This window comes from Exophiala dermatitidis, assembly GCF_000230625.1.
Source record: "Exophiala dermatitidis NIH/UT8656 unplaced genomic scaffold supercont1.2, whole genome shotgun sequence".
Lineage (NCBI taxonomy): Eukaryota > Fungi > Ascomycota > Eurotiomycetes > Chaetothyriales > Herpotrichiellaceae > Exophiala > Exophiala dermatitidis.
The window spans coordinates 1774889-1799721 of NW_008751647.1; the positions used below are offsets into that span (position 1 = coordinate 1774889).

Sequence of the window (24833 nt, forward strand, 5' to 3'; positions counted from 1 at the left end):
TGCAATCAATTCTGATGAAAGTTTACGGGGGTTGGTTCGCCCAGAAGCCCTCTAAAAGCCAGACCTTGTTTTGCGCCTGGAAACAGCACGTCTTGCCCCCAACCGAAGCCTAAAGGCCTGCCCACTAGCAGGTGTCCAGGTAGCGGTTCCCACCGGAACCTCCAAATCTTGGACTTTGAAGTTGCCCACTGTGCCCACCCATTCCGGATCCTGCACACCGCAGGAGAGTCCCCCCCAGGAGCTGGGTCAAGGGCACAAGCGCAGCACTAGCAGGAATTTTTTAGCAGCTGCGAGGGAGCCAGAAGAGGGTACTCTAGCCGGGCCTGGCAGCTTCTGTTTGCTTCAAACCTGGCACTGCACTGGACAGCACTGCGCACTACGGCAAGTTGCTCACAGTAGTCGTAGTACTGGCATCACTACTGGCATTTGGCGCATAATAAAAACAATCTCCAATCCAAGCCGTCACTTCTCGCCCCTTCCGCCCATCCATCCACACAGACACTGCATCATTCTCTGCTCACTCGCCTGCACGTAGTACTGCTACTGCGACCACACAGAGGCGCACACACACACAACACAATCTTCCCTCGCCGGCTGCCCGCATTTTCCCTCACCAACAACCCTAACTCTGCCTGACTAAACCAAAACTGCACTGCGCACCACACACCGTCTCTGCTATTACTAGTGCTGCTGCAACTGCCACTACGCACGATTGCCATCCCGCTTCCTCTTCTCTACACCTTTCCTACCTACCTACCTACTTCTCTTCCTCACTTCTTCCTTTTACACGGTTATATCCTCTCCACTCTTCGCCTTGCGCACCCAAGGTACTCGAGCCCTCCAGCTGCTGGTGTGGCTCACGTTTTCTCGCGTTGCTGCGTTTTCTGCTCTCAGCACCGCCGCTCGCAGGCCGCAGGTCACCAGTCTTACCGCAGAGCGCCACCACACGCGCCCCGAACGCTTCGGACATCCGTCTCTCGCTCGTGACAATTGTTGTCCTTTTACAATACATCCAGCACACTGGGCGGCCTGTTGGACTCATTACTAGAACATTATATCACAAACATGTCGAGATTAGCTTTATAACAACGGCGGTCCCTAGGGCCAAAACCAACCCTTCTTCACACCCAACACAGACCCGGCGTCTGTGTCATTTGCTCGCCATCGTTGACGGTCCATTGTCCAGGTCCCTGGCGACCTCCGGTTCACCTTCAAAAACACACTTGATATACTGCTGCGTTGAGCCACCCATTTCATATGTCTCATCACCAAAAGCACCGGAGAGACGATCACCGGACAAGTTCAGCCATGCAAAGCTTACTCAAGATGTTCAACTTGTCCAATGCTCCAACCGTCCCACTGGACGAGGAGGAACTGAGCGGGGAGGCTGATGAGCCGCCAGACGATCGGCTGTCCCCTCTCAACACGCAGTTCAGTCGAGATGCTCTTTACGGCAGATCTACCGCGCCTATAAACCCTCGGCGTGAGTCGTTACTGACTCGTGCCATCATGGCGGAATCGAAGCATGAAGAAACCTCGACTGTGTCAACAAGTGTCTCCCGTGGCCTATCAACGACTTCTTCGCACAGCACCGGCAGCATGGCTTCTACCGCAGAGCTGACCAGCGACGGCGATGTCACAAGCCCTTCACGATCGACCACCCCCAGCCCTCCTCCTCCACCCGGTCGGTTCTCTCAGCTCCTTGGACACAGGAAACAAGGACTACCGACCTCCAAAGTGGTGATTGCGCCTGTCACGAAGGATGACAAACCCGCCGTCGCTGATGTCGGCGAGGCTGCGGTAGAGAAGACGCTCGGACGGAAGCGTTGCATCATGTTTGCTTGCGCGGAGCCGGATTCGGAGAAGAGCAAAGACAATGTCTCGTCCACTAAAGAGGCTTCCGCCGAGCCAGAAGTCCCTAAGCGGAAGTGCATGCTCACCTTTGCCTGCCCCACTCGACCGAGCTCCGACGAGAAGACGCCCGCTTCTTCGAAACTTGGAGTCGAGCAGAAATCTTCGCGTCGTCCCTCTCCTGCACCGACTCCTGCGTCCACGCGCAGAGCAAACTCTGGATCTGCAGATCTTTCTGGACGATCAGTCGAAACTGCCAAGCCGTCATCCCCTGAGCGCCTTCGACCTAATCCTCCCCCACATCAGCCGTCCTTCCATGAATTTGGCAGTTCTCATGACGAGACTGATTCATGGGTTGACAGACCGACCACCCACAAAACTAAGCTTACGCTAGATGATTGCATGAAGAAGGAAATACGTATCCGGGACATCGGTCGGGAAGCCGAGGAGGAGGCTGAAGAAGAAGAACGTGAGCAAGAAGAACTCGAGGCGGAGCTTGACGACAATGACAATGAAGACGACTTTGCTCCCTCGGACGATGGCACCGCCTCTGATGGAGGTAACGAGTCCGATGACGAAGGCGGATTTGCTGACTCGGATGACGAGAGTGATGCCGGCTCTGACTATCAGTTCTGGGCGCCCTCTAACAACTTCGCTCGCGGCAGTATGGAGCATATGAACCTACGTCACTTCAGCTCCCGTCAGCATTCACCTGCAAGCTCGATCGAGTCGTCGACTCACTGGGGCAGTCCACATCTTCATTCCAGAAGAAGACAGATCCAGCGATGGCGGCAGCGCGCAGGCCAGGCTGTGCGGATGAGGCCTGGGACTCCAGAGTTGCCGGACAGCACTGATTTCGTCTGCGGGACCTTGGACGAAGATCGGCCACTGGAGGCAGCCTATATTTCCTGCCGTGAACAGAAGAAACGAGAAAAGCACATTCCAGTTCCGCAGGACATTGATCCGAGCTTTCCTACCACCGATCCGGACGAGGAGGAGGATGAGTGCGATGAAGAGGACGTTGATGAGTTGCACCACAGCTCCGATGGTGCTCGTTGGCTGCAAGGTCAATTCACCGGCTTCGAGAGTGATACGCGGGGACGTCGCAAATCGCCAGTCTTATCGCCTGGGCCCCACTCGCCAATGGGACAGGCTGCCCTCCATTCAAGGCCGGAGCACCGGCGTGGAACTCTTCGTTCACCACCTCCGCCGAAGCATGCCGTTGCACGGTCCCCACCGCCTGCACGCAAACTTTTCGGTCATTCTCCGACAAGACTCCGGTCGCCTCCTCCCGCACGGCTTCGATCGCCCCGTGGGTCTCCTACCTACGTAGGGTTCCCTGCAAGGATGGGCACCAGGGGTCTCGCTCAACGGCCCAACATGGAACGCACTGCATCACTTCCAGATACACCCAATCCATTTTTCAAGAACTTCAACATCGGCAGTCCTTCCATCTCTAATGTGGCTTCTGGAGCGGTTACACCGGTGCCTGAAGGAGTTCCTCGACTAGACATGCATGTCCGTGGACCGGTTGACATTGTCATGGGACTGGAGAAGAAACGCCAGAAACGGAAACAAAAATATCTGCGCCAGCATTGTCGCAAGATGAAAGAACAGGCGGAACGCAGGCCAGCTCCCGGCCGTGGTGCCGAAAGGATGAAGGAACTTGGTCTTGAGTGTGCTGAACGTATGAAGGGATACGGCGTCGGTCAACAAACGCAGTTGGTGCTTTCGCTCTAGTCGCCGCGCTTCACCCATCTTGGCTCATATGGGACCGATCATTTTGTGTAGGATTTCTTTGGCCAGGAACATTTCAGGGCCCCCTTTTTGCACATACTAGAGTGTGGCTTTTTGCATTCTTGATATGACGACTGTCATGAAGTCGGCGCAAGCGAAAGGGTCATTCGCTTTCTCCTAGCTCGGGGTTTGGGACTTTTGAGGTTTTTACGCATAGCAATGGCGCTTGCTAGGGAGCATTGACATTGTAAATACATGACCATCAAGCATGGTCCCAGATTACTGACTCCTGGGCGAGATGCTCGGTATGAGTCCAATATGAAGAATCAAAATCAGTGTCTTGTTCTCTACCCGGACCATTGTATCTTCAAGTAGACCTAGGTATGAAGGGGGCGGCAAAAAAGCGTATGGCCATTATTGCACGGGGTGCGGTGTGCTTTCTCTGCAATCAGCTGGGTGGTCAACGATCGTGGTTCAGATCACGTGATGGATATTACCACGTGATGTCACGCGACTTGGAGGACTTGGCACCGGCGACGTCGACGCTGGCAGATTGTCCAGGAATCTTGAACTCATCGCCAGTAGAACTGTAGCAAAGTGGCCCACCGCCTGCTCTACACTGCTCCTAACGTACAACTACAATTACGGATCTGACCGTTTGGGCGTCACTCGAACTTGTCACTACCGACTCTGTCATTGACAATCAAAAGCTTGATTATAGACTCACCCACCTCTTCTTTCCTCTACTGCTATCGTGTCCAAGCCAGATTGTTTGGGCCGCCCTTCCTGTTCCTGAACGACAAACCTCCAACCCGACTGCAACCATGTGGATTATCAACTGGTGTATGTGGAAGTGCCTTGTTTTGCGTTTGAATTGCTGTGTAGACTGACAATTGTTGTGCCTGCTGCAGTTTACGATATCCTCGCCTCGCTCGGGCTCCTCAACAAACATGCCAAGTTACTCTTCCTCGGGCTGGACAATGCGGGAAAGACGACGTTACTACACATGCTGAAGGTGGGTGGTTTCCTATACTCCTCGGTCCGGACGCTGCACACACATGGTCAGAGCGAGCGACCAGAATGATTTTAAGGCTGGTCTCACAAAGCATATATATCTATCCGTTGCGAAAAGCAAAGCCCGGCCAGTTGAACGTTATACATCTCCGGAATGTCAAGCTGACTGACAATTGCCATACAGAATGACCGAGTCGCAATCCTGCAACCCACGTTACATCCCAGTACGAGACCTTGCTCCTCCTCCATGTTGGCATGATAGAAGGGATCATTAACGCGCGCGTGTGCAGCTTCCGAGGAATTGGCCATTGGCAACAACAGATTCACAACCTTTGACCTGGGAGGCCATCAACAAGGTACGACAACCACAAACACATCCCTGCTTCACTTGGCCATTTCTTCATGAAGAGAAAGAGAACATCTAGCTAACCCATCACTTGTTCCCTGCCAGCCCGCCGTCTATGGCGCGACTACTTCCCCGAAGTGTCGGGAATTGTGTTTCTAGTCGATGCAAAGGACCACGAACGTCTCCCCGAAGCCAAAGCCGAACTCGACGCTCTTCTGGCCATGGAAGATCTCGCAAAGACCCCGTTTCTGATCCTCGGCAACAAAATCGACCATCCTGACGCCGTGTCCGAGGACGAATTGAGACATCAGCTCGGTCTGTACCAGACAACTGGCAAGGGAAAAGTACCGCTTGAAGGCATCCGGCCGATCGAGGTGTTTATGTGCAGTGTGGTCATGAGGCAAGGTGAGTGGTGTCTCTTCAGTCCCGGTCCGCAAGCAGTCCAAAGCACTCGGACCACCCACTGCTACTTCAAAGTCCTCGCCAAGTTGACTAACTGTTTTCTTAACAGGTTACGGCGAGGGTATCAGATGGTTGTCTCAATACGTGTAGACCGCCGCCTGGTACAAACACAGTGACGGCTCCTTTTTGACCCGCCTATTCTGTGTGGCATGCCTCAGGCGATTGCTGGATGTTCCACCCAGGCGGAAGATGAACCCTCGAAATTTAATGACAGCAAGCAATCAATGCCTGATCCGCTCGTCGTATTCGGCTTTTCTTATCTTGCCTTGGCTCCTTCATCTCAGTGTCATTTCATACATTGTCGATTGTGCCCTTGGAATGATACTCTGCGCTCTGTGTCTTTTGAGCAAGCCCAACGCTCTGTTTCTTATCGCCCCACGTAGATTGCTAGGGACTGTCTACGTTGGCCTTTCTTTCATCCGTCCCTGTTGTCTGAGCCAAACTACCGTAAACATGCAGAAAGACTGTATAAAATGAGAGCGCATGACTTTCGGGCCCCTTTGGCCGGTCACGGTCCGCTTGTTGATGATACGCGCAGCAACGAGAGAAGAGAGCAGAAGAAACGACCAGGAGGAAAAAAGGCAAAAGCAAAAATTCTACTATTGCTGACAATTCAAAACATACTCGTATCCCTTTCTTGCTCTGGATGTCTGTCTGTCTGTCTGGACTGCAAGGCAATGCGTGTTATAGACGCTATGCCGCGCAAGAATAAGGTTCATCTGCGCGTTTCGACCCATCAACCATCATAAACACCCATCTCATTGCATGTTACAGGAGAATAAAAATGCGCAAGGCGCCGGACCAGTCGCATCGCCCCCTTCTTCCCCCACGCAACTCTCAAACGGCAGCTGGAAAAATGAGATGCGTGCTAGAAATTTGGAGTGGACCAGTTCATCGCGATCGAAAAGGAAAGAGCTCTGTCACTCCCACAGTCCACAGGCATCCTACCAAAAACCTGCCGTCCGTAAGCCCTCGACCATAAGCAAGCCATACATAAAACATTCCAGGGGTTTTCTTGTTCGGACTCGACTTCGGCGAGGCTTCGAAACGGGGGTTCTGCTCCTGAGTTCGTCCATGATTATGTCGTGTTGATATTCGTTCATTCGAGTCAGGCCGTGTCGGTCATGTCCGAACAAGCTCGTAAACGTATGGATGATGGGCGTACAAATCTTTGAATCCTTTCAAGTTCCAAAAAAGGGGTGGCTGGCCGGAACAGTTGGGCTATTTGAGTAGAGGCGTATGGTCACTCGCTTCGGATCCGTGGGAAGGAGACATGGTTGTTCGACGACGAGACCGTTGCGACGGGGAAGCCAGAAGGTGACCCTATCTTCTTCCAAACCTGCTATCACAACATTCGAATCAGCCCGGGTCATGGACTAGGATTTGGATTTGCGTGGCGGAGTAGTAGTCCTGCCTGAGCCCTTTGACCCATAAACGTACTTTTGTTTCTTCTCAGCGGGCTTGAGTATCTGCGAGGGATCCGTTAGCTATAGGACAAACGCAGTAGGGGAGCACTCTGTACCTGGAAGGAGCAAAGCAGACTTTCGTCGACACTCATCATGGCTCCAGCGTTGTCGAACTCGCCGCAATAGTTGGGGGCGCTGAAGAGCGTCACCAACTGTCGTTTGGAAAAGAATTCGTAGCCATCTTCCACTACTTGATGCGCTCGGCAAATAAGGTCCATGTCGTGTTTTTGCAGGAATCTGGACACAACATCTGGTCCAAATGTGAAGGAAACACCGCGGTCGTTCTCGCTCCAGCCAGTGATGTCCTTGTCCGGGTCAGACCAAAGCAAATCGCAGAGCAATCCGCAGTCGGGGATCTAGCCAAGGTCAGTTTTCTGCTGGACAAACCAGCTAGGTAGGGGTAGAGCTTTAATGCTTACATCTGTCGGGCGCATGACACGACGGATCTGTTCCATGGAATTCAGGTCTGGACTCAAACCTCCATGCATGGTGAAGATCTTCTCGTCAATGATCGCAGCGATCGGCAAGCAGTTGAAGCAATCAGTGAAGGTCTTCCAGAGCTTGATGTTATAACGGCGCTTGCATTCGTCGTAGAAGCCGTAAATTCGGTTGATCGAGGCACATTCATGGTTGCCGCGCAGGACGAAGAAATTCTCCGGGTACTTGATCTTGTACGCCAGCAACAAGCAGATCGTCTCCAAGGACTGCTTGCCTCGGTCTACATAATCGCCAAGGAAGAGATAGTTGGCTTCTGGGGGAAACCCGCCGTACTCAAAGAGTCGGAGGAGATCGTAGTATTGACCATGGATATCGCCGCAGATCTGTCAAAGGAGCAAGTCAATCTAGTGTTCTTAACCTCAATCATTCTCGTCACGAGATTCGTACCTTGATTGGAGCTTCCAACTCCAGTAGTATGGGCTGCGAGATGAAGATTTCTCTCGCCTTTGTGCACAAGTAGCGGATCTCAGTTTCAAGCAGCTGCACTTGTTTGCCTGGCCTGCTGCCTCTTACTTCTAGAAGACGGTCGATGACAGAGTCTAAATCCACCTCATTCTGGTCGGCCATGGTGGGTTTGCCGCGGGCGGGGCAGGGGGAGGGAGAAGGGCACCGACCAGATCCGGTCGGGGAGGTCGAAAAACGAAAAAGCGATGTTCGTAAGGTACTGTAGGAACGCCACTACTCTGATGCAAGCCCAAAGGTGTGAGTTTGGGGATGGATATTTCTTCGACGGAAGGATAGGTGACGCAACACGAGTGCTCGGTAAGGGGAGGGCGTACCAGATCCGATGTTCGTCTTTTGAGGCAGCCAGAGAACGGCTCGACGAGGGTGTCCCGAGTAGACTTGTGTCCAGGCGATGAAGCTTGCGCGAGAGAACGCTTCGAGGCAGAATACGAGGACGTATTATCGCGCGCGGGTGTCTGTGGAACAGACTGGCTGCCGTGAGGGAAGTTCTTTTCCAGACGCAGGGCGTGACAGGTTCGGGTGGCTGGGATGACGGTTTTTCGCGGTGACTTGAATAAACAAACCGCGTCGGTGAAGAGCCGGGACAGACTGCCAGATGGCAAGAGATACAAAGAAGGCGGATATCGATCGCAGAGAGATCTCAAGACAGTTGAACTGCGGGATGAGATGGCGGATTTGCTATTTTCAATCCTGGCAGGCGGTGTTGGGCTTGGCACCGACTTGGGACAGAAAGAGGAGAGAAGGCGAGTCTGGAGTGGTAGACGTGGTAGGTACTAGCAAGTAGTCGGAGAGAGGGAGCGACAGGGCCTTACCACTAATAAGCCGCAGGCGGCATACCACTCGCTGGCACTACAAGCAGCCACTGCAGTGACAGGCTCGGTAGCAGAAAAGGGAGGTTTTGGGGGCGCCTCGGGCCACTAGAGGGGGCAAACTGCGCCCGCCAGCACTAGCACTCTACCGCCACACCCTACAACTTACGGGCTATCGCAGCCTAGGGAGCCCTGTTCTGGACCTTCGAGGGACCTGTGGTTTACCTTAAACGTTGGTATTGCTGTTGTCGTAGGTAGATTTATTATCCTTTATCATTTACTTCCGCCATGTCCCTGTCTGAATTCCACGTTGAGATGCATCCCGTCTCCTCTCCTCTCCTCGACGGCTTCGAAATCTGGTCAATTGCGCTAGGTAGATACCTAGGTACCTCCTGCTCATGCTGTTGTTGTGGCCGCCACAATCGCCCAGCAGCCACAGGAATGCAGGCTAAGCGTTCAACCACGCGCGACGGTTTCCGGCAAGCGCCCAATCGCCTCCATCCTCGTACGTTTTTCTCCCGTCGCTGCCAGGTAGACGAGTCGGAGTCTTTGTTTGAATCTCTGCATTTCCGGGGACGATGCAACAGGCTGACACTGGCGTGGTGCAGGAGGCGCCTCGGGCCAGCTCGTCCTTATAGGGCGCACCCGAAAATGTTTGGTTCTGTGTCATCAAATCGTCTTCCTTGCTTGCTTGCCCTTACAATCCTACACTAGGTACTTGAAGACGCCAGATCCAGTTCTTATCTTAAAACTTGTTTGATTGCTCGATAGTGCCGACGTGGACAGAGCGGGAGTACTCCATTGAATCCACGTCGAGGAGATCCACCTTATGTTGCCCGCCAAAAATATATATCATTCAAGTCGGAGTAGAATGGAGATCCATCCCAGACAGCAGTGTCTCTCAAAGTCATACATCATGCATCATCTCTCAAGAGATGCCAACAGATCCCTTCCACTGAAACACCATTGAAAGCACCGTCGCTATGCATTAAAGGTCTGCTCAAGACACCGCACCAACAGAGCATGTCACATTTCCCTCCATCTGATAGATTGCGCAACAAGGAATGGTCTTTCGTAACTCAAAACATAGGGTATAAAAACGCATGCTATCATCGAACGCGCCGCACCCAGGAAAAACAGCCGATGCGGTCTAATAATGTAACTTGCAACCCAAAACGTGAGAAAAAAGAACTATGCGCAGATCGGATCCCGAGATTCATCCCAGGGTTCTTCCGCCGCTGACCATGACTTGTTGGCCTGTTCGGTGTATAGCGGTATTTTCAAGGATTTTTCCCTGAGTCACTTCCAAGTGATGGTTATTGTGCCAGTTGTTCTGGCCTCCAAGAGCGCTGAGCCAGTTACTGCCGAACTCCTGTCGCAGCGCTTCAATCTTAGCCCGGTATTCATCCTGCTGGCTAAGCTCCTCGGCTGAGGGGTGGGCTGACGCCTCCGTTGAGCCATCATGCGGCTCATCTGCCAGAACTTCTTCTGCTGCTGCTGCTGCTGCCGCCGCCGGCGGGACCGGGGAATCGTCACTCTCCGGCAGAGGATGTGGGTGCGCACCAGAGGAATCTGCGGAGCTCTTGGCCACAAGATCTTCGCCAGGTATTGGGGCGAATGTTTCATCCTTGGCCAGATCCACGATTCGTCGACGAGGGGCCTTTTTCCGTCGAGTAGTGGTCACACCCGCCTCAGCGGGCGGGTTAGCGCCTGACTTTGCCTCTCCAGAATTTTGAACATTCACTGGCGTGTCAGCGATTCGTATCGACGGCTGAGAGATGTCCCTTTCAACCTCCGGCGCTCGCTCAACCAGCTGCTTACGCTCCGAATACCCGGGTCCGGAGTCGTCAATGACAATATCTTCCACATAACCGGGAGTCTTTCGAAACAAATTGAACGTCGTGATCCGGTAATCAGAGTGAGTTTTTGTGAATGGGTTACGCTTGACCCATATACGCTTCAGGTTAGGAATACACGTCAGTCTGGCCACTTCCATGTGGTCAGACAGCTGGTTGTCCTGTACATTCAACTGCTCCAAGGAAAGGAGCCGCTCGACCCCGGCCAATGATCGAAGCCGGTTCGCCTTCAAGTTGACAGTCAGGACGGCCGGTAAGGGCGATCTTGACAGAGACTGTAGAGAACCAATCATGCAGTTCGACAAGTCGAGAGACACCAATCGGGTCAGACAGGCTAGACTGTCAGGGATTTCGGTGAAGAGGTTCGAGGAGAGGTTAAGAGAACGCAGCGTTGTCGCGACTGGCGCCAGGCTTCTTGCCGAAATGGTAGTCAATGAATTATCGGCCAGCGACAGGTATTTCAGCCTCTGCCATTTCGAGGAAGGGAGGATGTTTAAGCTAAGAAGACTGGAAGTGCTGTCGCTACGATTCGGCTGGCCGGAATACTCGCTGGAATTCGAGCTCCCCGAACCGGACCTCTTCACCTTGGACGAATACGTACGGACGTGTCTGTACGAGCTGGTTGGTCGAGAAGGACTCGACCGCTTGGGGGAGACGCTCCCTGAGGGTTGTTTATCCTTTTGTGGTGACTCAATGTAGTCTTCATGTTCTAGGCTTCCCTCGGCAGGGGATCCCGGGTCAGAATTTGATCGTGCGTATTCTGCTCGTGGCGTCGATGGCACTGTCCATGACGCAGTTGGAGTAGGGGAGTTCCGGCCGCCTTTCGTTGATCGCCTGCGTCGCTTCTCGGCATCGTCCAGGACTATGTATGTAAGTAGTTCGATCGGATCGTCAACGTTGGCTCGTTTGAGAGTCAGCAGTGTCAACTGCTCCGCCAAGCGATCCCATCCATAGAATTGGCGGAAGTCAATATCCACTATGTCCAACTGTTGGATATTCTTAAAAGCGAATAACGGGACTGCAGTGTCGAATGGAAACTCCTCGTACCCTTTAATCAAGCGTGCTCGGTGATCGGTGGTGACTCGTAGCGAGGGGAGTTTCGTGAACGCAGAATACAGGTAGGTCAGATCCGCTTGTGTGACGGCTCTTGCCTTTTCGCTCTTCGATGTGTTTCCCCCCAGGCCGATAGATGACCAGAAAGTACTCATCCCCGACATGACACTGCGCATGCTAGAAACAGAATGTATGGAGTCCTTGTCACTGCGACCTTTGGACGGCTTATGGGACTGCAGGAAGGAGACGTAGTTGGAAGGGGAAGGATCACTGTTGAGGTTTTCGAAACGGATATTCATCGGTCCAACTGAGATGTCCAGCTCTTCCATCCTAGATAGCAAGTAAAACAAGTGATGGGGCGTGAGCGTCAGGAGGGCGGCTTTCGAGGCATGGGACCTAAAATTGAGCCCAGCAAAGGAGAAAGCGGCAAGCAGAGCACTGCTTGAACTGTTCGTGTTGCCCGCAGGAGTACCGTTGACGCTGGAGCTACTCGTCGACCCCGAGTTCAGCGAGGACTGCCGTCTGTGGACGGACATCTGCAGGCTGTTGGCAAGAGCCTTTTCATGTTGCCGAATATACTGGGCCAGGGACTGTAAGACAATATCTAGGTCAACCAGCATTCTGACTACGCAGGTTTGCTGCTAATCGCACACATCCGAAACACTTCCACATGACAGGAATTTCGCAAAGGCAGGGTACGATAATAACACTCACTCGAATAAAATCATGTCCATCCTCGGTTTGTAGGCGGTCCATCTCCGCGTCAGATCTTCCGGCAGTTTCAGTAAGTGCTCGCGGAGCCGCGAATGGAATTAGAGGCAGACTTCGAGGGACAGTCTAGGGCAAAGGAGTGATCGAGTTACGCAACCAAGGATCTATATCGAGGATTAGTCCATTTCAACACCGCTGGTGGTGGGTTGAAGCCTACCCTGACTGTGTATAGAACTCATTGTGGCATTCAGCGGGCTCAAAGCCTCCAGCGTGAGGCACGAAGTCGCAGTCTAAGGACTATTGCAAGCCGTGGGCACTATATTATGATGCTTCCAGAATGCCTGCGTCGTGACTGCGAGATCCACCTGTGAGACAACAACCCACCCGGGAAATTGAGGAAGACGCCGTGTACATAAAGGTCGAGGCTGGAAAGCTAACGGACGCCGTGGAAGCCCAGGCAGCTGCGACAAGCTGAGAGCCTAATAGTATGTTGAAACGGTGCGTGACCGTCAGCGACGAGGTGAGAAGGTGAGGCTGGGAGCAATGGTGGTGTGTGAGCAGGGACAAGGAGGATGGAGGGGCAGATGGGAGGAAAAGAGCAACAGCAACAGCAACACTGCAGTCGGATTCAAGTTGCAGTCAGCTGGAGGAGCAGCAGTAGCGGTCGCAGTAGTACTAGTAGTCGGTAATAGTAGTCGTGATAGTAGCGATAGTAATGTAATAATAGTACTCCATTTCTTGTAGTTGTCGAGCTGGCGCCGCCGAGATGGAGCGTGCAGAGATTTGCTATTAAGTTAGATTGGCAGATTGACTTCAGGCTCGTTGTTTAGCCTTTTTGCGGGCGGGATTGGCGCAGGCGGAGCGCAGGCGCAGGCATCTCGGGACCTTCAAGTCGAAGCATATCATTTTGACGATGCGCGCATGATAAACCATTAATCCACTGGAACTGCTGACTTCCGTGCTACGACGAATACAACTCGCTCTTCCGCACACCGTCCATCCATCCACATACTCCGCCGATCGACTTTCCTCGCACGCAGCGCCACTACGAGGACTGCTTAAGAGGGCAGACGCGGTCAGGACTCGGACCCTCTCTGCTCAGCGTCCTCGTATGGAACAGGGATCTACATTGGACACACAACACTGGGCTGACCCTGCTCGGGCGTCAGGGTACGCTCCACAGCGCGATGCGGGTGCCAGTGGGTTGCTAGTAGTAGTGGTGATTATCTGGATGTCGCCTCCTGCCCGCGACACGATCTGCGAAGTTCTAACCGTCTGCTGGTCGCGAAGGACGCGGCGGCTCTGCTGACCGTGATCAACCTGAAGGACAGAGCTAGCGTCGGCGCACCGAGACGACGCCAGACGAGCAACGACAACAACAACTCTCAACTCTGCTTGGTCCCATGCTATCCGCACCAATTCCGGAAGCTTCACACCCTCAACGAACGCGCCATGCACACATTCCTCTTCATTATTTCGTAAAAGCAGAAAATATTGCCACTACGGCCCCTGCCATCACGTCCTTGCTGCTCACCCTCAGGCTAACCACTGCAGTCGCTGGCCGCCGTCCGGCCAGGCCCGGATCTTACGGTGGTCAATCGCACAGCAGCGCTGCATAGCACAGAAGAGCACCCGCATTATGTATAGGTAACAACAGGACTAGTAGTAGATCAAATCTCGACTGCAGTGGTGGCCGGCCACGGCGTCATGCCCCTCGTGCCCCTCCATAAGCGAGCTGGAGCGGGCCTGTAGTCCATTAAAGTCGGTGCGTTTTTGAGGATCAGCTTTGTTGGACTCACAAGGCCAAATACCTCGCACATTTATTATCAGGCTCCGTTCCAGGTAAACAGCTACAGTAGTGCTGCGAAGGTTCCGAGCACCTCCATCTTCATCCGCAACTTGAACCTAAGACTGTCAGAATGTCAGAATGCAGAAACCCAATGACGGGGTCTCTTCCTTGGGTGTGGTCATCTCGCATAATAGTACAAGTAGTCGCTTGACGCACCTCGGTGTCCAATGCGCAGCGAGAAATCGCCCACAGCCGGCGTCTGCGCACTTACAGACTACTAGTACCTAGCCTATGAGGTTCTTGGGCATCACAGTATTCGAAGAACTGCAGTGGCAGAAACTCTCCCCGCCACCGGCCTGAGGCTGCAGACTCATGCACTTTCGATGCTCCCGAGCACGGCGGGCAGTATTGAACGACACCGCAGCAGACCAGAAATCGTCCCTCTGGAACGGACTAATTCACAGTCCTTCGCTGCAAACACCCACTGCATTGTTTATGCGACTTGTCATGCACGAAAGTGTCTGATGGCCTGCCAGTCACAGCGCCAGTTTGCAGGCATGACCTGTGTGTGTCCGTGCTTGGGGATTCGAGTGGCTAGATTCCTGGTCACCACTCGTATCTCCCCGTAATTGACGGCTGGTTGTGGGATGTCAGAGTCTCGACCAAATCCCACGCTAATGTTATGCGAGGAGATATGCGCCTATCACGCATTTAGCCAGACGAGCAAGTCTTTGTGCAGCCCATGCCACTACTGTGCAAAGAGTTCGCTGTCGTCGAATCAACGAAAGGGTGACGAGTGTGCCCACTGGAATGCTAGCACAGTAGGCGATGCTGAGTGCAGCACTTTGCGCGGCCTCCTGCTTCACCGGGGTGGCAAGCGGACTAATCAGCTGCATCTTCCCTCGAACGCATGACCGACTTCCCATGCACGACAACCAAAAGTCTGCTCGTCAAGCACCAGCTTGAGGTGATTCGTGCCACCGGCGATGGGAACGCCGTCCTCAGTTCTCATGACCCGGAGCGATGTTGAGCAATCAAATGCGCCTCCCACCGTTCTTCCTGCGTACTTCAAACAAGTCCGCGATACGCTTAAATTCCATGCAGGGCTGCATCTCGAGGTCTGGGGATACAATTAGGCTGACAATTTGTCTACCTAGGTAGGTGTGCTCGTCATCTATCCTGTTAAACTACGGGACGTCCCTTAACCCTGAGCACTGGCATGGGGTGATCTTCCCCAGCATGGGGGCCTTGGCGTCGTTCCGTGCTTAGACCGGAGACCGTCCCCGATTCGTTGGTGGTGTGAACACCACACGCTGGCCACTACATGCCAGTAAAGCATGACACGACTCGCGGAGCAAAGGTGCCTGTAGTAAGCCGAACGCCTGATTCTAGTGCTGTGTCACCAAATGTAGGCATGTCGAACAGATATTGCATGGCGAATCAGTGCCTTTCGTGAGTATCGGCACCATGTTTTCCATACGCCGCAGCAGAAAGGGGAAGACGCAACTGCATCTGCACTGTTCCCATACTATTGAAGCCTCGAACGGGCCAGCCACCAGCAGAAAATCCAGGCCTCATACCTAGGTAGTAAGCCTCTGTGTACACGCGACTTGAGTTATCACGCCAGTCTCCTGGCGAGCTAGCCTCGGTGTGCAGAGGAAAGCAATGGTCAGAAACTTGAAGCCAGAGAAATTTGCTGCGTCTACTTGTCTGGCTGCAGTACCTGCAATGTTAGCTGCACCGGCATGGCATTGCTGGTAGTGAGGTTACACGACCGGTGCGCTGCATGATTCTATATCCCCAAATGGTCTAAAGCAGAACTAACCCCCACAGATCGAGTTCTCTTCACTCATCTTGGTTCATCGGAGTGGTTCATTGATTGATCCATCTGTCTGCTTCGTTCTATGCTAGTCTATGATGAACTCATTAGCAATGCGCAGTGGACCGCAGCGAGAACAATGTTTGCTCACAACATGGAGGAAGATTTGCATGTGCTTCCTTTCGTGATCGATGCTTGAGGCGAGAGTGCGACTACCAAGGTTCGGCAGCTCTGACAAGGTCGCATGCCCTCTCACAGTCCGGGGCCGGCTTCCCAGCTAAGAGGAAATGACCGAGATCTAGTTTCGGCACAAGGTCGAAAGAGTGAGACCGATGCATCTGGAATGTATGCCTATGACGTTTGCCAATCTTCGCATCCTGGTCGCGATGCTTGAAGTCTCTTGTTCTGAAGAACTTTGTGCTCTTCATCGCTGTTTTAGAGAACATCGCATATCTCTCCGGAAGCAGCCGGAGAACCACAGGACAACCATTGCCCTGTAGTAGGCTGCGTCCACATCGCGATCTGGAGGTTAACAGATGATAGTATGCTACAACTATACCGCTAGCTATGAGCAGTTACCCTCCCTGGGAGTTGTACCAGCATTCAGGAGCGATGCTACAGTGTTTCTCTGACACTAACAACTTGAAGTGGCTTGGATAAAATCGTGGCTCAGCTCAGCCTTGAGCCTCGTGGCCACTGCATTGGTGGCGGACATCACGTGATCTCATGATATTGCCAAGTGCCCCAACCAACTTGAACTTGGATGGGCGTCGCGGAGGTCAAAGCACGGCAATGGCAGGCCCCAAACACGTCCACATGGCATGACGTCTTTCTACAACGGTTTCTCATTAAACTCCCTCACTACTGCATACTCCCTTGCAATCTCATCCTGGGCCAACGACTCTCCTAAGTACAGAATAATGCATCTATAACATCCGCCAAACCATGATCCCAAATGGCACTAGTCGCGAGCCATCTCCTGAGGTTGAGCTTCGGCCGTACGATCCATCCGCTCTGCCGGACTACGACACCGAGTTTATCACTCAAGAAGAGCTTGACAGCTTTGCACAGGCCTTAAGTGCGCCGACGACCGAATCCGTCACTGCTCTCAATGACTGGGGTCCGGTCCGTCAGAAGGTCAAGAAAAACCGGGCCCGACGTAGAACACCGAGACGGACCAAGGATGAAACAAGGGAAGGCTTTGTGTATACCCTTCTGTATTATCCACTCCTACTGTTTGTCTGCGGCTGGATCGTGGTGCTGTTCATCATTTATAACCTGACTCGCCTCTACATCTACGTCTACGAGCACCTCTTCTCATGGAGGGGCCGAAGGGAGACGCTCCGGCGACGGCTGCAGCACGCAAACACCTACAATGAATGGCAAGCTGCCGCCCACCAGCTCGACGTATATTTGGGGAACGAGGAGTGGAAGCGGTCAGATCCATATTCCTACTACAACCACCAGACCATCAGAAAGGTGACCTCTCAGCTACTCGAACTCGATACTAAGGTCCGGGCAGAGGAAATTGTGGGAGGGCCTGGCAAAGGTGGTTCTGCAGCTTTGGAAGAATTAAAGTCCCTGCTCGAAAGTTGCGTCAAGAGCAATTTCGTCGGCATTGAGAACCCGCGGCTATACAGCGAAAGCTACATTGGCACCAAGCACCTCATCCAGTCCTTTATCGACCAGGTCGAGAAGTCACTGAGGACCATTTTGAACAGCAAGCGCTTGAACGACAAAGACAAGGTGTCCTTCTTTCGCCATCTTGAGCTGAACTATGGGCGTACAGCCCTGTGTCTCTCCGGTGGAGCGACTTTCGCATATTATCATTTTGGAGTTGTGAAGGCACTGCTTGAAACAGGGCAACTACCCGAAATCATTACCGGAACCTCTGGAGGTGCATTAGTCGCCGCTCTGGTGGCGACGCGAACGGACGAAGAGCTGAAGCAGCTCCTGGTCCCGGCCTTGGCGTACCGTATCAGGGCATGCCACGAGAGCTTTCCTACCTGGGCTCGGCGCTGGTGGCGAACGGGTGCACGATTCGACTCCATTGACTGGGCTAGACAGTGTAGTTGGTTCTGTCGAGGATCCCTCACCTTCCGAGAGGCCTACCAGAGGACGGGTCGCATTCTGAATGTTACCTGCGTCCCGTCCGATCCTCATTCACCCACCATATTGAACAATCATATCACAAGTCCGGATTGTGTGATATGGTCTGCTGTCCTCGCTTCTGCCGCGGTTCCCGGAATCCTCAACCCGATTGTGCTGATGCGAAAGACTAAGACCGGCTCATTGGTCCCGTACTCGTTCGGCAACAAGTGGAAAGACGGTAGCCTGCGAACGGACATCCCGCTGAAAGCTCTCAATCTCCACTTCAACGTCAACTTCTCCATTGTCTCCCAAGTCAATCCGCACATCAACCTGTTCTTTTTCTCACCTAGAGGAGAGCCGGGTCGGCCAGTGACGCACCGCAAAGGCCGTGGTTGGCGAGGGGGTTTCCTCGGATCCACCATTGAGACTGCGGTCAAGTTGGATCTGCAAAAGTACTTGAAGATTCTCAGACACTTAGAGCTGTTGCCGAGACTGATGGGTCAGGATTGGAGCGAGATCTGGTTGCAAAGATTCTCCGGAACGGTCACCATCTGGCCAAAGACCGTCCTTAGCGACTTTTGGTATATTCTCAGCGACCCCACTCCGCAGCGTCTCGATCGTATGATCAGAGCTGGCGAACGCAGTTGTTGGCCCAAGATCAGATTCATCTCGAATCGCATGAAAGTGGAAAAAGTGATCCTGGAAGGGCTCAGGAAGGCGGGGCCAGTCGACGACGGCCACCGCTTTTTAAATCCGGTGCAGGAGCAGCAGGCACAGGAAGGGAATCTGCGTTCTAGACGCCGACCGAACGACAGCATCTCATCGACGGAAGACGGCCATTTCGAATTTCACGCCCCGATACCACGCAGACAAAGCAGCATGCTCCAGGAAATATCCCGTCAAGCCTCGGTGTTATGGCACGATGACGGCCCAACCGAAGGCGAGGAAGACGCTGTCAGCACTACAGAAGAGGACGAGTACGAGCACGAGCGGCCGCTGAGTAGCGACGGCTTCACTGCTGAATCATAAATAGAGTACTTTTAGAATAAGCAAGCACAGAATGCATTTTGGGTTCTTGTCGACCCCGTGGTAGACTGGCAACGTAGAAAGTCGTCGGGGTGGCGTCACGTGACACACAAAAGTACCTTGCGGAACATCCATCCTGGCGCCGACGATAAGGTTGTCCCGCAGACTCAACCGAGATCTGACGTCGATCTCGCGGCAAGGTTCCTGAAAGACTCGAAGGTCTCTACATTTCTTTAACAGAGGATTTCGGCTCTGTGCGGCCTTGGGGCGGCGGGAAAAGTCGACTGGCACGGTCGCATAGTGTTCCGGCACGACTTCCGCACAAATTGAGGCCTCAAACGTGCGATATGGTTGCTATCAAGAGAATTGGATAAACGTTGCTTCCAATGTGTTGCTTGTAATCAAATCTTCTGCCTGTCGCGATCGGTGCATGCGGTTGATTTGATTGGTGGGTGGCGGTGGTTGGTGGAGCAAGGTCGAGGCTTGGCGTTACAACTGCGCCCCGAACTTCAACATGAAGTGATTGACTCTGCGAACCGAATCACGCCCCCAACGACTGAAGCATTCATACTAGCATCCGGTGAAGCAGAGGACATCGATCCATCTGTCTCGTCATCTCATTCATTTCCATGCTTTAAACCGCCATTACATGGATTGACGACTCGGATTCTGGACATCCCTCGCGACGCGCAGCACTTCCACAGCTGTCCCATCCCCCATTCCGCGCCCATCGAATCGTCGTCCACCAAAACATCGCCTTTCATTCAATTGTCGAGCTTGTTGTTTGGCCAGTCGGTTTCATCGCAGTTGGAGATCGAGGCACATACAATACACTGCAATAGCCTTGCTCGCAATGTGGTCGTAGCCCGTGGTGGTACGAGCCAGATTCTCCATCAGCCGAGCCTTTGTTAGCCGCCCCGGTCCTTATCCAATCGACCCCATCGTCCGAGACTGCGTTAAGATGCCGTCCTACAACAAGCGCTCACTCGATATCGCGGACATTGTCAACCAAGAGGATTCGGCGGACGAAGATTACGATGACCGCGCCCCAGGGCCTTCCAAATCACGCTCTTCGCGATCCCGCAAGCAACGTGGAGCTCCTGCCCGCAAGAAGCGCCGGCGAGGTTACCGAGGCTCCGACATCGATAGTGAGGATGACGACATAGTCTCTGACGAAGAGGACTCATTTGATGATGCTGATGACCACGTCGAGACCAATGAAAGAGGAAGACCTGTTCGGCAGACGACTAAGAAGGCGGTCAAGTACGACGTAGACAGCGACGATGAGGACGATCTGTCCAAATCCTCGTCCGAGGAACCACAGACTCCTCCGCCCAGAAAGGGTAAAAAGCTCATCATCACTCTCAAGACGGGCAATACGCCTGCTAGGTCTACTCGCAATCTGAGAACTCGAAGCGGCAGTTATGTCGGCACCACCGCCAATTCCTCGGCGCCAGCGCCAGGATCGGGAGCCACACGGAGGAGCAGTCGTATTTCTCACAATGAAGACGAACCCGTGGTCGCACTGACGAATTCCGGCAATCACGTCGAGGTTATTCGAGCTGGGTCCCGAGACCCTGAGGCTATCCCTTCAAGAGCCATGACAGGTGGAAAAGGGCTCAAATATCCTTCGAAGAGTACCATCGATGAGGAGGCAGAGTCTGCTGCCAAAGAAGAGGAAGTCGAAGAAGAGCTTGAGATCAAAGCTTCGCAACATGAACTTTTGGAGAGCGATCCACAAAACCCTGCTGAGCTCGGTGGGGGAGGAGAAGCTCTGCCGAAGGTCGTCTCTGATGTTGTTGGTGCAGAAGCGGAAGCAGAAAGCGATGCCGATTTTGGTGCTAACCAAGCACCTGCGACCCAAGAAGATGCCGACATGGAAGCCGAAGAGCCAGACGACGATGAAGATGAAGATGTCGTCCCGCAACGCAGACGGTCAACGCGGGGAGCTTCAAAGAAGAAAGATGAATCACCGGAGTACGAACCCGAGGAGCCGGCGAAGCGTTCGCGTGGCCGCTCCTTGAGAAGTGGCGCAAAAGCCAAGGCGTCAAGGAGTCGGCGGCGAAAGCCACAAGACGAAAGCAGTGATTTTGATCCTGACCAAGAGCAAGACAACCAAGACGAGATGTCGGATTCGGAGGGATCCAACGCCTCGCCTCGCAAAGACGATTACGAGAGCAGCAACAACGGTCGAAGATCCACCCGTCTTCGTAGCAAAGCTGCGTCAAGGCAGAGGTCAGAGGCTAGCGATCAGCTGCATGAACTTGCCGAAGAGGTCGCAGACCTAAAGCGTGACGGAAGGAAACAGCGACAGCCTCGAGACGAAATCGTTTTCGAGCCTCGTCAACGACGCGGCGGGAAGAAACCAAACTACGATTTGCTTCGTAACCTTGCCCCTATCGAAGATGAGGAAGATGCTGCGCCGTCTCCTTCGCAACGCCCTCGGAAGCCTGGCGCTGGTAGCTGGCAGCGGAGCCTGTTCGACACCTATGGCCCCTTTGGAGGCGGCACAGGCCTGCCGCCGTTACTTGGTGGTGAAGCGCAAGGACCCCGGGCTCAGGGCGGCGTCGACTCAGACAGCAGCGACGACGAGGGCTTGAAACCAGCCAGGCCTGTTGGGGGAGCTGTTGGAATGACTCCCGCTGGTTCTGGGGCGTTCAACCTTTTCGCTCAAAATCTCAATAACGATGCCGCACAGGCTACCGCTGGAACTCCGGCCAACTTGGGCAAGATCAAGGACAAGCAAGCCCTCGCAGATGCCGATCCTCTCGGCGTGGATCAAAATGTCAATTTTGACAGCGTTGGTGGTCTACAAGGGCACATCGACCAATTGAAGGAAATGGTTGCATTGCCACTCTTGTATCCGGAGATCTTTATGCGCTTCAAGATCACCCCTCCTCGCGGTGTTTTGTTCCATGGGCCCCCGGGTACCGGTAAGACACTTTTGGCTAGAGCTCTAGCTACCAGCGTTAGCTCGCAAGGTCGAAAAGTCACCTTTTACATGCGCAAAGGCGCAGATGCTTTGAGCAAGTGGGTTGGCGAGGCTGAAAGACAGCTACGCCTGCTCTTCGAGGAAGCTCGCAAGACCCAACCTAGCATTATCTTCTTCGATGAAATTGATGGTCTCGCCCCTGTCCGGTCTAGTAAGCAGGAACAGATCCACGCCTCCATCGTGTCCACCTTACTGGCCTTGATGGATGGCATGGATGGGCGTGGCCAGGTGATTGTCATCGGCGCCACCAATCGGCCGGACTCTATTGATCCTGCTCTAAGAAGACCTGGTCGGTTTGATCGAGAGTTCTATTTCCCCCTTCCGGACACCCAGGCGCGACGAGCCATCATTGACATCCACACCAAGGGATGGGATCCCCCGCTACCTGCGCCCATCAAGGATGAGTTGGCCGAGTTGACAAAGGGGTATGGAGGAGCAGACTTGCGGGCCTTGTGTACTGAAGCGGCATTGAACGCGGTCCAGCGGCAATATCCTCAAATTTACAACTCGACTGAGAAGCTCCTGATTGATCCAAAGAAAATCCAAGTCACACCCAAGGACTTCATGATTTCCATCAAAAAGATGACGCCTTCATCAGAGCGATCCACCTCTTCAGGCGCAGCTCCTCTGCCTCCCAGCGTCGAGCCGTTACTGAGACCGCAGCTCGACCAAATAGAGCGAATAGTGGCCGAGGTTTTGCCACATAAAAAGAGACTCACCGCCTTGGAAGAGGCCCAGTATGAGGATGTTGCGGACGGTCAGAGCTTTGGTAGAGAACGAATGCATCAAGCGTTCGAGGCAGCCAGGGTCTTCCGCCCCCGCTTGCTGATACAAGGGAAAGTCGGCATGGGACAACAGTACATTGCCGCTGCCCTGCTGCACCACTTTGAAGGACTTCATGTGCAGGCATTTGATCTCCCCACGTTATTAAGCGATACCACGGCTTCGCCTGAATCGACTGTCATCAGGCTCTTTGCCGAAGTCAAGATGCACAAGCCAAGCGTCATCTACATTCCTAATGTACATGAGTGGTACAATACTGTGGGTCAAACCGTGATTTCGACTTTCCTCGGACTCCTAAGGTCCATCAAGCCTACCGACCCAGTACTGCTTTTGGGTTTCGTGGAAGGTGATCCAGAGGATGTCGAGGAAGACATGAAAAAAGAACTGTTTGGATATTCCAAGAAGAACCGGTTCCAATTGAGAGAACCTGGTCATGAAGAGCGGTTCGACTTCTTCCGCGCCCTGAGGGACTATATCAGAACGGCACCCGATGAGTTCCCCGACCCCGAGAAGCGGAAGAAGCGACAACTCGAACAGTTGCCGGTGGCTCCTCCAGAGCCCGAGAAGCCGCCGCCACCTCCATCCAAAGAAGAGCTCAAGGCACAGAAGAAGCGGGACCGCCAGACACTGAACATGCTCAAGATTCGGTTGCAACCCATCATGGATCAAATCCGGACCAAGCACAAGAAATTCCGCACTGGTGTTATTGACGAGAATCAAATCCGCTACCTCTATGATGAGGCCGATCCAGGCACCGTCACTTCAGATCTTCACACCGAGTTCCTGGCCACGGCGTCATTCAGGCCTTTTGAGATTGGCAAGGATGCCCACGGAGTTCCTGGTTTGGTTGACCAGGCCAACGGAAATTTCTATTACAATCTTGATTCGGTGACTATTGAGAAACGGCTCAGTAATGGGTATTACAAACGACCCAAGGATTTCCTGGCAGACATCAAGCGCTTGGCCAAAGACGCGAAGACAATCGGTGATGAGGATCGGTTGCTGAAGGCTAACGAACTTCTGGCAAATGTCGAGGTCGATATTGGAGCCATTGAACTCGCAGAGCCTGCTTTGGTAGCAGAGTGTGAGCGAGTGTATCAGCGCGAATTGGCCAGAGAAAGGGAAGTCTTGAAGAAAGCGCGGCAGACAAACCAACCGAGCAAAGACATGCCACCACCTCAGGTCGTGTCCAATGTCCCCCACGGAAACAGCTCCGGTCCTTCGACAACAGCCAACTCTACAGGGCCGATCCTCTTAGGTGAGCCCATGCCCCGGCAAAACGATATTGTGCAACGACTGGCCGCTGCTGAGGCAAGCCCATCCACATCGGTGCTTACGAACGGCGTCCATCCAACGACCGGCAACGATGAGGACCAGGGTAATGCTCGGCAGAGCGGATCTCAGCCGCATCATGATGCTGGCCATGAGGCAGACAACGAGGGTGATACACCAATGGGAGGTACAGAGTCACATCCCGGGACGTCGCATGAAAAGAGCAACGAGACACAAAAAACACAGACCTCGAGCTCTTTCGGCAACCGTGAGTCTGCACAGCCACGGCCGTTCCACTCTTACACTGCACCGTCCCAACAACTATTGAAAGAATCAGGCATGTCGGCACCTCGGTCTCAAACTGGGCCCTTTACGCCTATGCCTGCGGGCAGTCAACCGGGCGAGTTCCAGAACGACGCAAGCACGACGCAGTCGACAAGTCAGAAAAAGCCGTCGTCGTACGAGACGGATCATGGAGGACAAGGACAGCATCCCGAGTCAGGCCCTAATTTGTATTTGTACGATGAACGACGGTCTGCCGGAGGCAGTCAGATCCCATCCACCCAAGGTACGCGTGACCCTCACAATCGAGGTTTTGGTTTGCAGCCCCCATTTCCGCCCCAAATCCAGTTCAGACCTCCTCTATCTGTTGTTTTTCCGTCCAAAAGAAAAAGACCCGAGCTCTTACATTTGTCCTCGAATGCAGGTAATGTCGAATACTCTTCCCAAGAGACGGGTGGTGCGAGCTCCCAGCCGACTGGAACTGGAGCTGGTGCTGCCGGTCCAGCGGCGG

At 53.5% G+C, this 24833-nt stretch overlaps 6 protein-coding genes across 8 annotated transcripts in view; 4 read left to right on the forward strand and 2 right to left on the reverse strand.

Annotated features, from left to right (window-relative positions):
* Positions 1-1308: 1308 nt before the first annotated feature.
* HMPREF1120_02152 (uncharacterized protein) lies at positions 1309-3591 on the forward strand (the record flags this gene model as incomplete). The annotated part of the gene is made up of 1 exon (XM_009156186.1): positions 1309-3591. One exon carries the CDS (start codon positions 1309-1311, stop codon positions 3589-3591), a length of 2283 nt encoding a protein of 760 aa, XP_009154434.1.
* A 784-nt stretch (positions 3592-4375) lies between these two features.
* On the forward strand, positions 4376-5500 carry HMPREF1120_02153 (small COPII coat GTPase sar1; the record flags this gene model as incomplete). The annotated part of the gene is made up of 6 exons (XM_009156187.1): positions 4376-4431; positions 4500-4603; positions 4787-4826; positions 4893-4958; positions 5054-5353; positions 5460-5500. The coding sequence occupies exons 1-6, from the start codon at positions 4413-4415 to the stop codon at positions 5498-5500; spliced, it is 570 nt and encodes a 189-aa protein (XP_009154435.1). The 5' UTR covers positions 4376-4412.
* Positions 5501-5977: 477 nt separating this feature from the next.
* On the reverse strand, positions 5978-8712 carry HMPREF1120_02154 (serine/threonine-protein phosphatase PP1). Of its 3 annotated transcripts, none has more exons than XM_009156189.1 (6): positions 8154-8712; positions 7762-8057; positions 7296-7697; positions 6933-7232; positions 6851-6879; positions 5978-6749 (listed from the first exon to the last, which is right to left on the reverse strand). In XM_009156189.1, the coding sequence occupies exons 2-6, from the start codon at positions 7939-7941 to the stop codon at positions 6734-6736; spliced, it is 927 nt and encodes a 308-aa protein (XP_009154437.1). In that variant the 5' UTR covers positions 7942-8057; positions 8154-8712; the 3' UTR covers positions 5978-6733. The 3 variants fall into 3 exon arrangements, with proteins under 3 accessions (XP_009154437.1, XP_009154438.1, XP_009154436.1); XM_009156190.1 differs by having other exon boundaries at positions 5978-6752; XM_009156188.1 differs by having other exon boundaries at positions 5978-6879.
* Positions 8713-8821: 109 nt separating this feature from the next.
* On the reverse strand, positions 8822-13143 carry HMPREF1120_02155 (uncharacterized protein). The gene is made up of 3 exons (XM_009156191.1): positions 12486-13143; positions 12272-12432; positions 8822-12147 (listed from the first exon to the last, which is right to left on the reverse strand). Exons 2-3 carry the CDS (start codon positions 12311-12313, stop codon positions 9865-9867), a joined length of 2325 nt encoding a protein of 774 aa, XP_009154439.1. The 5' UTR covers positions 12314-12432; positions 12486-13143; the 3' UTR covers positions 8822-9864.
* Positions 13144-16821: 3678 nt separating this feature from the next.
* On the forward strand, positions 16822-18996 carry HMPREF1120_02156 (uncharacterized protein; the record flags this gene model as incomplete). The annotated part of the gene is made up of 1 exon (XM_009156192.1): positions 16822-18996. One exon carries the CDS (start codon positions 16822-16824, stop codon positions 18994-18996), a length of 2175 nt encoding a protein of 724 aa, XP_009154440.1.
* Positions 18997-19954: 958 nt separating this feature from the next.
* Positions 19955-24833, forward strand: part of HMPREF1120_02157 (vesicle-fusing ATPase) — a gene marked incomplete at both ends in the record, with an annotated part of 5499 nt that continues 620 nt past the window's right edge. The window contains 2 exons of the mRNA XM_009156193.1: positions 19955-24608; positions 24676-24812. Of these exons, the coding sequence (XP_009154441.1) occupies positions 19955-24608; positions 24676-24812 (4791 nt within the window). The remainder of the gene's footprint in view (positions 24609-24675; positions 24813-24833) is intronic.

Coding starts and splice junctions, on each gene's coding strand:
- HMPREF1120_02154 (XM_009156188.1), bottom strand. CDS start 7,941: ATGGCCGACCAGAATGAGGTGGATTTAGACTCTGTCATCGACCGTCTT. Junction 7,233..7,295: donor GTGTCATGCGCCCGACAGAT/GTAAGCATTAAA, acceptor GACCTTGGCTAG/ATCCCCGACTGCGGATTGCT. Junction 6,880..6,932: donor GTCTGCTTTGCTCCTTCCAG/GTACAGAGTGCT, acceptor GATCCCTCGCAG/ATACTCAAGCCCGCTGAGAA.
- HMPREF1120_02155 (XM_009156191.1), bottom strand. CDS start 12,313: ATGGACCGCCTACAAACCGAGGATGGACATGATTTTATTCGA. Junction 12,148..12,271: donor ATGGACATGATTTTATTCGA/GTGAGTGTTATT, acceptor ATTGTCTTACAG/TCCCTGGCCCAGTATATTCG.